This window comes from Salvelinus namaycush, chromosome 9 (genome assembly GCF_016432855.1).
Source record: "Salvelinus namaycush isolate Seneca chromosome 9, SaNama_1.0, whole genome shotgun sequence".
Lineage (NCBI taxonomy): Eukaryota > Metazoa > Chordata > Actinopteri > Salmoniformes > Salmonidae > Salvelinus > Salvelinus namaycush.
The window spans coordinates 16382625-16396170 of NC_052315.1; the positions used below are offsets into that span (position 1 = coordinate 16382625).

The following is a 13546-nucleotide window of genomic DNA, read 5'->3' on the forward strand; positions in this document are numbered from 1 at the left end:
TGTTTTGGAAAGATTCAAGCTGAATATGAAATATAACTGTTATTTCTGTGGAATGGAGAAAGAGACCATTTTGCATTTGTTTTTTGGCTGTATTTATAGTAGAATGTTTTGGATTGACATACAGAATTTTGCTACAAAAAAAATAAAACCGGTTGTACTATTTAATGGTTTTGATATAATGATTTATTTCAGAAATTCTGACATAGATACAGATGTAGTATATTTAATTCAACTGCTAATAATACTAGGTAAATTTCATATTCACAAATGCAAATGGTCTAATTCAAAACCTAACCTTTTTCACTTTATAAATGAGTTTTAACAATATGGCACCACTTTAACTAAAATGAAAAACAAAAAGGCAATTAAAACTTGTATTATTAATGAACATGATTTGTTTGTTTAGGATTCCTGACAATGTAAATAGTTTGTATGCGTGTTTACATGTGACTATTCCTCTTTTGTTTGTTGATATTTTTATTTTATTTTTTATAAAAAATCCTGCCAGCAACAAAATCAAATAAGCCACGTGCAAATACGGGTGACGTGTACGGGACTCCCCTTTTGAAACACCAATCGGTGGTATCCTCCCCTTATAGAGAGGCTGTGATTGGGCTAGACATTATATGGGTATTACACGTCGTCGCTTATTCACAGTTCAGTTTCCATTTAGATTATTCAACGGTGAAACATACACATCCTGTAAATTACTCTCAGGGAACCGGACTTGACTTGTAACATGGCTTCAAAACACCAACAGAACGACTTGCCTGCCGGGTTCCGCGTGCAGTTCAAATCTTTCGCAACAGAGGCGATCCATGTTGGTCAGGAACCGGAGCAATGGAAATCTATGGCGGTGGTACCACCTATTTCTCTGTCCACCACGTTCAAGCAGTATGGACCTGGAGATCATGCTGTAAGTTATCTAATGTATACCATTAGGCTAACGTAAAGACCGTAGGGGAACTGTAGTAGGAGCTACCTGCGGAACTAATCTGAAATGTTTTGAATGTGTATTATGACCTGAAATGATAGTAGCCATCATCATCATTGTATATCGAGCAAGAGTTTTCCCCTATGTACTGTATCTAGATAATTTATGTCTAGCAGTAACCCTATATAGGACGTCGCACGTCCTATAAAGGGCTAGTTTAACAGTAGCCAAGGCCAGCAATAACCTAGGTGTCTGGTATCGAGAGGCGTTCGTTCAGTATGGGGTGTCATATCGGTCTGGGCGGTGTACTGAACCGGTCAGGTTAAACGAATTTTCAGGGTTAATTAAATATTAATATGTATGACATACTGTAGTAGCACGGTACTGTCTTTTGTAGCATCTTTCTCTGCCCAGAACGAGCTTGGCACATTTTGCACTTATTCATGAGTCAGAATGTTGGTTGCACAATGTCTTAGAGTGATGGGAAATTACCTTTTTGTGATGAATACTGAAAGTGTTTGTGTTTACGATTGGTATTACTTTTAACAAATAATTAATAGTCAGATGATCAGTAGTATCAGCATCTGTTTATTTATGAAAGATGTGGTAAATGTGGGCTCTCAATGTGGAATGTTGTCTTCATCAGGGTTTTGAGTACAGTCGGAGTGGAAACCCTACTAGAAACTGTCTGGAAAAAGCTGTTGCTGCTTTGGATGGAGCAAAGTATTGTAAGTGTTCATGTCTGACACCACTACCTCATCAATTTGTATCTAATAAAATATAACAAGTTAGAGAATGTAGGCCTATAGCTTACAGGTAGAAAATACCGCTATACATTTAACTAGACTCCTGTTTACAACTTGAAGAGAATGTATTCTTAACTGGGAATTTTCTGTAGGTTTTGCTCTTGCTTCCGGGCTGGCTGCGACTATGACCATCACTCACATGCTGAAAGCTGGAGATGGCGTTGTCTGCATGAGTGATGTGTATGGAGGTAAGACATGGCCCAAAGTGTCTGTAAAACTGTCTGGAGAACTACCAAAAGGTAGACAAATGTTGCCAGTGAAAGAGTACGCACATACAGTTGAAGTTGGAAGTTTACATATACTTAGGTTGGAGTCATTAAAACTTGTTTTTCAACCACTCCACACATTTCTTGTTAACAAACTATAGTTTTGGCAAGTCGGTTAGGACATCTACTTTGTGCATGACACAAGTAAGTTTTCCAACAATTGTTTACAGACAGATTATTTCACTTATAATTCACTGTATCACAATTCCAGTGGGTCAGAAGTTTACATACACTAAGTTGACTGTACCTTTACATAGCTTGGAAAATTCCAGAAAATGATGTCATGTCTTTAGAAGCTTCTGATAGGCTATTTGACATAATTTGAGTCAATTGGAGGTGTACATATGGATGTATTTCAAGGTCTACCTTCAAACTCTGCCTCTTTGCTTGACATCATGGGAAAATCAAAATAAATCAGCCAAGACCTTAGAGAAAAAAAAATTGTAGACCTCCACAAGTCTGGTTCATCCTTGGGAGCAATTTGAAGCACGGGGGTGGCAGCATCGTGTTGTGGGGGTGCTTTGCTGCAGGAGGGACTGGTGCACTTCACAAAATAGATGGCATAATGAGGAAGGACAATTATGTGGATATATTGAAGTAACATCTCAAGACATCAGTCAGGAAGTTAAAGCTTGGTCGCAAATGGATCTTCCAAATGGACAATGACCCCAAGCATACTTCCAAAGTTGTGGCAAAATGGCTTAAGGACAACAAAGTAAAGGTATTGGAGTGGCAATCACAAAGCCCTGACCTCAATCCTATAGAAAATTTGTGGGCAGAACTGAAAAAGCGTGTGCGAGCAAGGAGGCCTACAAACCTGACTCAGTTACACCAGCTCTGTCAGGAGGAATGGGCCAAAATTCACCCAACTTATTGTGGGAAGCTTGTGGAAGGCTACCTGAAACGTTTGAACCAAGTTAAACAATTTAAAGGCAAGGCTACCAAATACTAATTGAGTGTATGTAAACTTCTGACCAACTGGGAATGTGATGAAAGAAATAAAAGCTGAAATTAATAATTCTCTGCTATTATTCTGACATTTCACATTCTTAAAATAAAGTGGTGATCCTAACTGATCTAAGACAGGGAAGTTTTACTAGGATTAAACAATCAGGAATTGTTTAAAACTGAGTTTAAATGTATTTGGCTAAGGTGTATGTAAACTTCCGACTTCAACGGTATTTGTAAGTATGGTTTGATGCATACAGCCATTACCATGAAACGGTAATACATGATGCCTTTTTCTCTACAGGCACCAATCGTTACTTCCAGAAGATTGCTACAGAATTTGGCTTGGATGTCTCCTTTGCTGATTGTACCAAAATCGAGTTGCTCCAGGCCGCTCTTAAGCCGAACACAAAGGTAAGTGGAATTCTAAGTCTGCTTAGTTACCTTATGCTATTGATTTATTTTCACCTAAATCTCAAGTTTGAAAGAACCCAGGTTTCAGGTTTCCAGGCTGTTGGTGTGAGAATAGATGTGTCATCCAGCATCAGCACTACCATTTCGCTTTTGTTCTTCATGTTAAGTGCTTCACCCTGAGCTTTTCCATGAGTCATGGCATCATCAAGGAGAAACTTCACTGTGACTTGTCTCTCCTGTCCATACATGCCCATAGTTTAATACCTAGATCTTATAGATGTACGTTTTTGATTAGGAGCCAAAACTATGAAACTCAAATGACACCTGCTGCTACAAGGCTAGATACTGTATATGATTGATATATACTGTATTACCTTCCTCTCAAACTAATTTGTTCATGAAATTCTGAAGGGATTCTCTTTTATTTTCTATCTTCATGTAGTTAGTATGGATTGAGACTCCCACCAACCCTACCATGAAGGTGGTGGATATCCAGGCCTGTGCAGCTGTGGTCCACCAACACAACAAGGATACCGTGGTGGTCGTGGACAACACTTTTATGTCAGCCTACTTCCAGGTATGTAACAAGTCTATCCTGCCTTGTACGCGTTGTTGGTTATGTATCTAGATTGTTGGTTCTGCATTGCCACGTTCAGCCCAGGGACCGTTGGAAATGAAAACCTTAGTGAATTGAATTAAAATGGATGTGTTCCTTCATTTCACGCTCTCGGGTTTAACACATCCAGTCACATAGTGTCATTGATTAACCCGAATATACTCCAATGTGTTTCTCTTGCTCTTTAGCGCCCCTTGGACCTCGGAGCAGACATCTGCATGTATTCAGCTACTAAGTACATGAATGGTAGGTACATTCTGTCTGTACATTGATGTTGACTGAAGAGAATTTCCACACAAATAAAATCAGTTTACATGGGAGTTTTATTTTTTTTCTTATTTGATTGACAGGTCACAGTGATGTTGTAATGGGCCTGGTGTCTGTGAATAGTGAGGACCTGTATGACCGACTGAAGTTCCTACAGAATGGTGAGAGATGGATCAATGGCAACTGGATAAAAGCTATGCTAAGCTGACACACCCGCCACATTTTTTGCCTACTATGATTGAAGCACTTGAACTTCACAAAATTTTGTGACTTACTTTTGCCCATCAAAAACCCACACATGCTCGTGATGCCAGGGCTTTCCACCAATTATAAACCACTGATAAAGAAGGCTTTGTGTGTTACCATGTTTGATTCTTTGTCTGAGGGGCTGATTGGTGTGTTGTGTAACGCAGTGTTCTTCCTTAATGTACCCTGACAAGCCCTGGGAGCCGTACCGTCCCCCTTTGACTGCTACCTGTGTAACCGTGGCCTGAAGACCCTGCACCTGCGCATGAGGCAGCACTTCAAGAATGCCCTGGCGGTGGCCAAGTTCCTGGAAGCTGACCCCAGGGTGGACAGAGTCATCTTTCCAGGTGACGGGGGGGGTTCTCTGTGGATGTCAAACTGTAGTACTTCTGTATATTGCATAACACGCATGTTTTAACTGATTCAGAGGAGTTTGGTTAAATGTTGAAGACACATTTCAGTTGAATGCATTCAGTTATACAACTGACTAGGTATCCCCCCCTTTCCTTTAACATGACCTGCTTTCTGGGCAAATAGGTGATGTAACTAAAATTTGGACAATGCATTCACTTTGGTAATTCCCTGGGCCAGTAGAAGCACATGTATAGTTAAACACATAGCATATGCCTCTCCAGTTACTCTCTTATTCTCTGCGCTTGAGGGGACCGCACCCGGTGGTTAAGGGATTTAACAGTCGACTGACTGGTTTTCCTCTTATTCCCCCTTCACTCTGTAGGCTTACCCTCCCACCCCCAGCACGAGCTGATGAAGAGACAGTGCACAGGCTGCCCAGGGATGATCACCTTTTACATAAAGGGAAAACTGGAGAATGCCACCACCTTCCTCAGCAGCCTCAAGGTGATTAGAGAATTGAGACGCTCACGTCTGATTCACAATATAATGCGAAGGCGATCTCTACTGGACTGGTCTGGTTAAGCTGCGTACACCGTAGTTGCTGGAACAATGCTGGAAAGAACAGTGGGAAAAGAAACTGCATGGTTCGGCTCTATAGTATGAGGCATCAGTGTATTTTACTACAGTATGGGTTGTGAATTAAATCACAGATGGACACAGTAATAACATTTTGTGCTGTATTTTATTTCAGTTGTTTGCACTTGCCGAGAGCCTTGGCGGTTATGAAAGTTTGGCAGAGCATCCGTAAGTATTCCTACATATCATCAACAATCGTAATATTGTAACTGCTATGATATTTAGATTCAAAATGTTGTCAGCTGAACCAAGAAATTGACTGTAATATCGAAATATAAAGTACTTTGATTGCCTCACTTTTGAACAATAATGCCACAAGGGGGCAGCAGTGGTCAAGAATAAATATTTTATTTATATATATAATAATACATATTACTTTGAAGTTTTGAAACCAACTTTTTAAACATAGTGCCAATAGAAATGTATTATTTTTTCATTTTTAGCGATTTTCTTTTTCTTTCCCTCTCAGGGCGATAATGACCCATGCGTCTGTTCCAGAGAGTGATAGGGCTGCCCTAGGGATCAGTGACACGCTGATCCGTCTGTCTGTGGGGCTGGAGGACGAGCAGGACATCATTGAGGACCTGGAACAAGCCCTGAACGCTGCGGTATGTACACTACCATACAATACACTACACTCTGCCTGCTCATAGCATACTCTCTGAAAACAAGTCTCTAACCTCAGCTAGCCTAGCACCAAGAACCACTGATTTCTGGCCATTGCGAAGTAGGGTAGCTCTGTCAAATCCAGACAAATGGGACCTGTTCAGTGATGACAATCACTGGAATATTTTGTCCCAAACACATCCATAGTACATCCACTGAACATCCCATTGCCCTCGACTATCCTTACCACACAAATGGTTGTTTCCATCTTTTTGTTTTCTTTGAGCAGCATCCGAATAAGTAATGTCTTCACGACGTCCCAAGACCAGCGGTTGTCTGTCGTCAGCGTGGCGGAGCAAAGGCAAGAGTACGCAGTGTTTCTAGCCGTGTACAAGGAGAGAGCAGCGAGATGGTGCCTCAACACAGCACACACAAACTGTATTTATGAATGCACTCATCAGGGGAAAACCTGCTCTTTAAACATACGCTTTCTTCATTAATTATTGATAACCTTTTTTATCATCAATTCTTTGAATGCTGATTTTATCAGGAGGAAGTATTCCTAAATTTTATTTCTTGCTGCTTTTGCTGTGTGTGTGTGTGTGTGTGTGTTTTTTGTTTTGTTATTTTTTTGTTTGGATGGCGTTGACGGGGCATTGTGAATGACGGTCTTATTCAATTAAAACTGGTATTCGGGACTTTCAGGAGTAAGGGAAAACAGCATTCAGTTGTCTTTCTGCTTCATATAGTTAAACATGAAAACTAATGTACGGTACATTGAACCATGAGAAGAATGTCTTGCTCTGTAAATGTCGGGACAGCAGTTTTGATTAAATACAACAGTGTCTGGATCTATCAGATGTATGCCTAGTAAAGGACTCTTAAAGGAAGTTGGCCCATGAGGGATTGCCAACTGCATGCTTGTCCTTGCCTTGTGTCAAAAAAAATTGTGGAATCACTCGCTCAAGAGAATAATACTTGTTTAATGTACAAAGTTCCAGTGGTATTGCTGAACTCAACCCACAGGCCTGTTCTCAGATCAAAACACCCAATGTCAGGGTTTTCTAACTGAGAACCGACCAACCCCACGTCGTGTTGGAGCTCTTCACTCAGTTGACAGTGTTATCAATCACATATCATACTTACTGTATCTCTGATTGCTACGCAAGTATGTGCTTCAATTGGGAAAGACCATGTTTGATCAATGTCATCTGTGACCAAACTCATTAAATTCACTTTGCAGTACGTCATGTTGGAACTCTCATTCACTCAACTGTGTTATAAATCACATATCATACATACTGTATCTGTTTGCTACTTAAGTGTATGCTTCAATGTCTGATCTATGTTATCTGTGTGATGTACTGTAGAATGTAGGCTACTGTTTATTAAGCTGTTGTAAACAATGCAATGGAGTAAAACAAATGTATAATTTGGTTAACCTCTACGGGATCGGTGTCTCTAAACCAGGACGGTTGTTGCTATTGTGACTAGAATAACGTTGTGTGCAACAGCCAACTTTCCGGGACATAGACATGTCTTATGGGCAGAAAGCTTAAATTCTTGTTAATCTATCTGCGGTGTCCAATTAACAGTAACAGTGAAATACAATGCTATTGTTTGAGGAGAGTGCACAACAACAACACTTTTGTCACGGCAACTGGTTTGATACATTCACCTCTGAAGGTAAATAATGTTCTTTCATTCAGTAATCTTGCTCTGATTTGTCATCCTATGGGTCCCAGAGATAAAATGAAGCATAGTTTTGTTTGATTAAAATACATTTTTATGTTCAAATGTAGGAACTGGGGTCTACAATTTGACCCCACTGCTGTCTCTGTCTCCCCGCCCGGCCTTCTAGATGTGTGAATGTTAGTTTCTAGGCTAATGATCCATCATGTATGACATTCCTGGGAGTGTGTAAATGTAAATTTTTTATTACCATAGCATTTTTACATGTTCTCTATATGTACTTGAAAATGTATTAGTTGACCAATTTGGCACATTTGGGCAAACTCCTGGCAGACTTGATACAAAATATTGTGCAGTAATGTAATTCTTCACTGGATCAGTCTGAAAATTTGTGCACACTCTGCTGCCACACTTTTCACTTAGTCAGCTCATGGATTCAAACCAGCAACCTTTCAGTTACTAGCCCAATGATCTTAACCAGTAAGCTACCTGCCGCCCTCTCCCTGACCCAGTCCGTAATGCCTACAGTCCCTGTGTCCGTAGTTCCTGCGTCCAAGAACGCCAAGGTAACCTGTCTAAATGACTATCGCCCCGTAGCACTCACATCTGTAGCAATGAAATGCTTTGAAAGGCTGGTCATGGCTCACAAAACCATCTTCAGACACCCTGTACCCACTGAAATTGGCATACCGCCCAAACAGAGCCACAGATTGACACAATCTCTATTGCACCTCTCACCTGGACAAGAGGAACACCTACGTGAGAATGCTGTTTATTGACTACATCTCAGCGTTCAACACCATAGTCCAAGCTCATCACTAAGCTAAGGACCCTGGGACTGAACACCTGCAACTGGAACCTGGAATTCCTGACGGGTGAGGGTAGGCAACAACACATCTGCCAGGCTGACCATCAACACGGGGGCCCCACAAGTGTGCGTGCATAGTCCCATCCTGTACTCCCTGTTCACCCACAACTGCATGGCCACGCACCACTCCAACACCATTAAGTTTTCTGACACAACTGTGGTAGACCTGATCACCAATGGCGATGAGACAGCCCATAAGGAGGTCAGAGACCTGGCAATGTGGTGCCAGGACAACAACCTCTCCCTCAACATCAGCAAGACAAAGGAGCTGATCGTGGACTACAGGAAATGGAGGGCCGAGCAGGCTCCAATTCACATTGACAGGGCTGTAGTGGAGCGGGTCAAGAGCTTAAGTTCCCTGGTGTCCACATCACTAAGGATCTATCATGGTCCACACACACCCACACGAATGACAATGCTTCCCCCTCAGGAGGCTGAAAAGGTTTGGCATGGGTCCTCAGATCCTCAAAGTTCTACAGCTGCACAACTGGGAGCATCTTGACTGGCTGCATCACCGCTTGGTATGGCAACTGCTTGGCATCCGACCGCAAGGTGCTACAGAGGGTAGTGCGTATGGCGCAGACATCACTGGGGCAGAGCTCCCTGAGATCCAGGACCTGCGAGCCAGGCCTAATCGCCAAACATCAGTGCCCTACCTCACTAATGCTCTTGTGGCTGAATGGAAGAAAGTTCCACGTGTCCACATACTTTAGTAAGTAACCCGTAAGTAAGCATTTCACTGTTAGTCTACACCTTCATATGAAGCATGTGAAGAATAACATTTTATTTGATTTCATTACACTAGTGTCAGAAGTGGGATCACACTTGGCTACTTACACCTGTTTGTGGAACTATTTCAGGAACTGGAATGTCAAGGTCAGATCAGTCAGATATGTAAGAAATAGGAATTGGAATTCATCTACCAAATATGGTGATTGATCCGGTATTACTAGCTACTAGGATTATGAAATGTCATGTCTGTTTGCATCTCTTTTGCATACTTCCTTATTCAATCAAATTCATTAATAAAGCCCTTCTTACATCAGCTGATGTCACAAAGTGCTGTACAGAAACTAGAGGTCGACCGATTATGATTTTTCAACGCCGATACTGATACCGATTATTGGAGGACCAAAAAAAGCCGATACCGATTAATCGGCCGATTTTTATATATATTTGTAATAATGACAGTTACAACAATACTGAATGAACAATGAACACTTATTTTAACTTAATATAATACATCAATAAAATCAATTTAGTCTCAAATAAATAATGAAACATGTTCAAATTTGGTTTAAATAATGCAAAAAAAAAAGTAAAAGTGCAATATGTGCCATGTAAAAAAGCTAACGTTTAAGTTCCTTGCTCTGAACATGAGAACATATTTTATTTATTTTTATTTCACCTTTATTTAACCAGGTAGGCTAGTTGAGAACAAGTTCTCATTTGCAACTGCGACCTGGCCAAGATAAAGCTTAGCAATTCGACACATACAACAACACAGAGTTACACATGGAATAAACAAAACATAGTCAATAATACAGTAGAACAAAAGAAAACAAAAAGTCTATATACAGTGAGTGCAAATGAGGTAAGATAAGGGAGTTAAGGCAATAAATAGGCCATGGTGGCGAAGTAATTACAATATAGCAATTAAACACTGGAATGTTAGATGTGCAGAAGATGAATGTGCAAGTAGAGATACTGGGGTGCAAAGGAGCAAGATAAATAAATAAATACAGTATGGGGATGAGGTAGGTAGATAGATGGGCTGTTTACAGATGGGCTATGTACAGGTGCAGTGATCTGTGAGCTGCTCTGACAGCTGGTGCTTAAAGCTAGTGAGGGAGATATGAGTCTCCAGCTTCAGAGATTTTTGCAGTTCGTTCCAGTCATTGGCAGCAGAAAACTGGAAGGAAAGACGACCAAAAGAGGAATTCGCTTTGGGGGTGACCAGTGAGATATACCTGCTGGAGCGCGTGCTACGAGTGGGTGCTGCTATGGTGACCAGTGAGCTGAGACAATGCGGGGCTTTACCTAGCAGAGACTTGTAGATAACCTGTAGCCAGTGGGTTTGGCGACGAGTATGAAGCGAGGGCCAAGCAATGAGAGCGTACAGGTCGCAATGGTGGGTAGTGTATGGGGCTTTGGTGACAAAACGGATGGCACTGTGATAGACTGCATCCAATTTGTTGAGTAGAGTGTTGGAGGCTATTTTATAGATGACATCACCGAAGTCGAGGATCGGTAGGATGGTCAGTTTTACGAGGTTATGTTTGGCTGCATGAGTGAAGGATGCTTTGTTGCGATATAGGAAGCCGATTTAATATTGGATTGGAGATGCTTGATGTGAGTCTGGAAGGAGAGTTTACAGTCTAACCAGACACGTAGGTATTTGTAGTTGTCCACATATTCTAAGTCAGAGCCCTCCAGAGTAGTGATGCTGGACGGGCGAGCAGGTGCGGGCAGTGATCGGTTGAATAGCATGCATTTAGTTTTACTTGCGTTTAAGAGCAGTTGGAGGCCACGGAAGAAGAGTTGTATGGCATTGAAGCTCGTCTAGAGGTTAGTTAACACACTGTCCATCATTTTAGAAAGAGAGGGTCCAGATTGTCTAGCCCGGCTTATTTGGAGGGGTCCAGATTTTGCCGCTCTTTCAGAACATCAACTATCTGGATTTGGGTGAAGGAGAAATGGTGGGGGCTTTGGCGGGTTGCTGTGGAGGGTGCCGGGCAGTTGACCGGGGTAGGGGTAGCCAGGTGGAAAGCATGGCCAGCCGTAGAGAAATGCTTATTGAAATTCTCGATTATCGTGGATTTATCGGTGGTGACAGTGTTTCCTAGCCTCAGAGCAGTGTGCAGCTGGGAGGAGGTGCTCTTACTCTCCATGGACTTTACAGTGTTCCAGAAATGTTTTGAGTTAGTACTACAGGATGCACATTTCTGTTTGAAAAAGCTATTCTTAGCTTTCCTAACTGCATGTGTATATTTGTTCCTAACTTCCCTGAAAAGTTGCATATCACGGGGGCTATTCGATGCTAACGCAGAACGCCACAGGATGTTTTTGTGCTGGTCAAGGGCAGACAGGTCTGGAGTGAACCAAGGACTATATCTATTCCTAGTTCTACATTTTTTGAATGGGGCATGCCTATTTAAGATGGTGAGGAAGGCACTTTTAAAGAATAGCCAGGCATCATCTACTGACGGGATGAGGTCAATGTCATTCCAGGATATCCCGGCCAGGTCGATTTAGAAAGGCCTGCTCGCAGAAGTGTTTTAGGGAGCGTTTGACAATGATGAGGGGTGGTCGTTTGGTCGCAGACCCATTACGGATGCAGGCAATGAGGCAGTGATCGCTGAGATCTTGATTGAAAACCTCAGAGGTGTATTTGGAGGGCGAGTTAATTAGGATGACATCAATGAGGGTGCCCGTGTTTACGGGTTTGGAGTTGTACCTGGTAGGTTGATTGATCATGAAAGCTGGTGGTTCCTTTTAACATGAGTCTTCAATATTCCCAGGTAAGACGTTTTAGGTTGTAGTTATTATAGGACTATTTCTCTCTATACCATTTGTATTTCATATACCTTTGACTATTGGATGTTCTAATAGGTACTTTAGAATTGCCAGCCTAATCTCGGGAGTTGATAGGCTTGAAGTCATAAACAGCGCAATGATTGAAGCATTGCGAAGAGCTGCTGGCAAACGCAGTAAAGTGCTGTTTGAATGAATGCTTACGAGCCTGCTGCTGCCTACCACCGCTCAGTCAGACTGCTCTATCAAATCATAGACTTAATTATAATATAATAACACACAGAAACACGAGCCTTAGGTCATTAATATGGTCAAATCTGGAAACTTTCATTTCGAAAACAAAACGCTTATTCTTTCAGTGAAATACGGAACCGTTCCGTATTTTATCTAACGGGTGGCAACCCTAAATCTAAATATTGCTGTTACATTGCACAATCTTCAATGTTATGTCATAAGTACGTAAAATTCTGGCAAATTAGTTCGCAACGAGCCAGGTGGCCCAAACTGTTGCATATACCCTGACTCTGCGTGCAATGAACGCAAGAGAAGTGACACAATTTCCCTCGTTTAAAATTGCCTGCTAACATGAATTTCTTTTAACTAAATATGCAGGTTTAAAAAAAGATACTTCCGTGTATTGATTTTAAGAAAGGCATTGATGTTTATGATTAGGTACATTCATGCAACGATTGTGCTTTTTTTGCAAATGCGCTTTTGTTAAATCATCCCCGTTTGGCGAAGTTGGCTGTCTTTGTTAGGAAGAAATGGTCTTCACACAGTTCGCAACGATCAAAGCAGCCCAAACTGCTGCATATACCCTGACTCTGTTGCACAGAACGCAAGAGAAGTGTCACAATTTCCCGAGTTAAAAGAAATTCATGTTAACAGGCAATATTAACTAAATATGCAGGTTTAAAAATATAAACTTGTGTAATGATTTTAAGAAAGGCTTTGATGTTTATGGTTAGGTACACATTGGTGCAACGACAGTGCATTTATCGCGAATGCTCTTGTTAAATCCCCCGTTTGGCGAAGTAGGCTGTGATTCAATGATAAATTAACAGGCACCGCATCGATTACATGCAACTCCAGGACAAGCTAGATAAACTAGTAATATCATCAACCATGTGTAGTTAACTAGTGATTATGTTAAGATTGATTGTTTTTTATAAGATACGTTTAATGCTAGCTAGCACCTTACCTAACTCGCATAACAGGCAGTCAGCCTGCCACGCAGTCTCCTCGTGGAGTGCAATGTAATCGGCCATGATCGGCATCCAAAAATGCCGATTACCGATTGTTATGAAAACTTGAAATTGGCCCTAATTAATCGTCCATTCTGATTAATCGGTCGACCTC

The 13546-nt window shown here is 41.5% G+C and overlaps 1 protein-coding gene across 1 annotated transcript; it reads left to right on the forward strand.

Annotated features, from left to right (window-relative positions):
- Positions 1 to 627: 627 nt before the first annotated feature.
- LOC120053747 (cystathionine gamma-lyase-like) lies at positions 628 to 7338 on the forward strand. Its single transcript, XM_039000967.1, has 12 exons — positions 628 to 916; positions 1581 to 1662; positions 1833 to 1928; positions 3259 to 3368; positions 3811 to 3945; positions 4173 to 4230; positions 4335 to 4412; positions 4692 to 4844; positions 5234 to 5355; positions 5603 to 5655; positions 5957 to 6095; positions 6383 to 7338. Exons 1-12 carry the CDS (start codon positions 740 to 742, stop codon positions 6395 to 6397), a joined length of 1218 nt encoding a protein of 405 aa, XP_038856895.1. The 5' UTR covers positions 628 to 739; the 3' UTR covers positions 6398 to 7338.
- The last annotated feature ends 6208 nt before the right edge of the window (positions 7339 to 13546 follow it).

Bases quoted from the DNA above. Each gene is read 5' to 3' on its own strand.
- LOC120053747 (XM_039000967.1), top strand. From the start codon at position 740: ATGGCTTCAAAACACCAACAGAACGACTTGCCTGCCGGGTTCCGCGTG. The intron at 917-1,580 runs GTAAGTTATCTA...TGTCTTCATCAG, and splicing joins ATGGACCTGGAGATCATGCT to GGTTTTGAGTACAGTCGGAG. The intron at 4,845-5,233 runs GTGACGGGGGGG...TTCACTCTGTAG, and splicing joins GGACAGAGTCATCTTTCCAG to GCTTACCCTCCCACCCCCAG.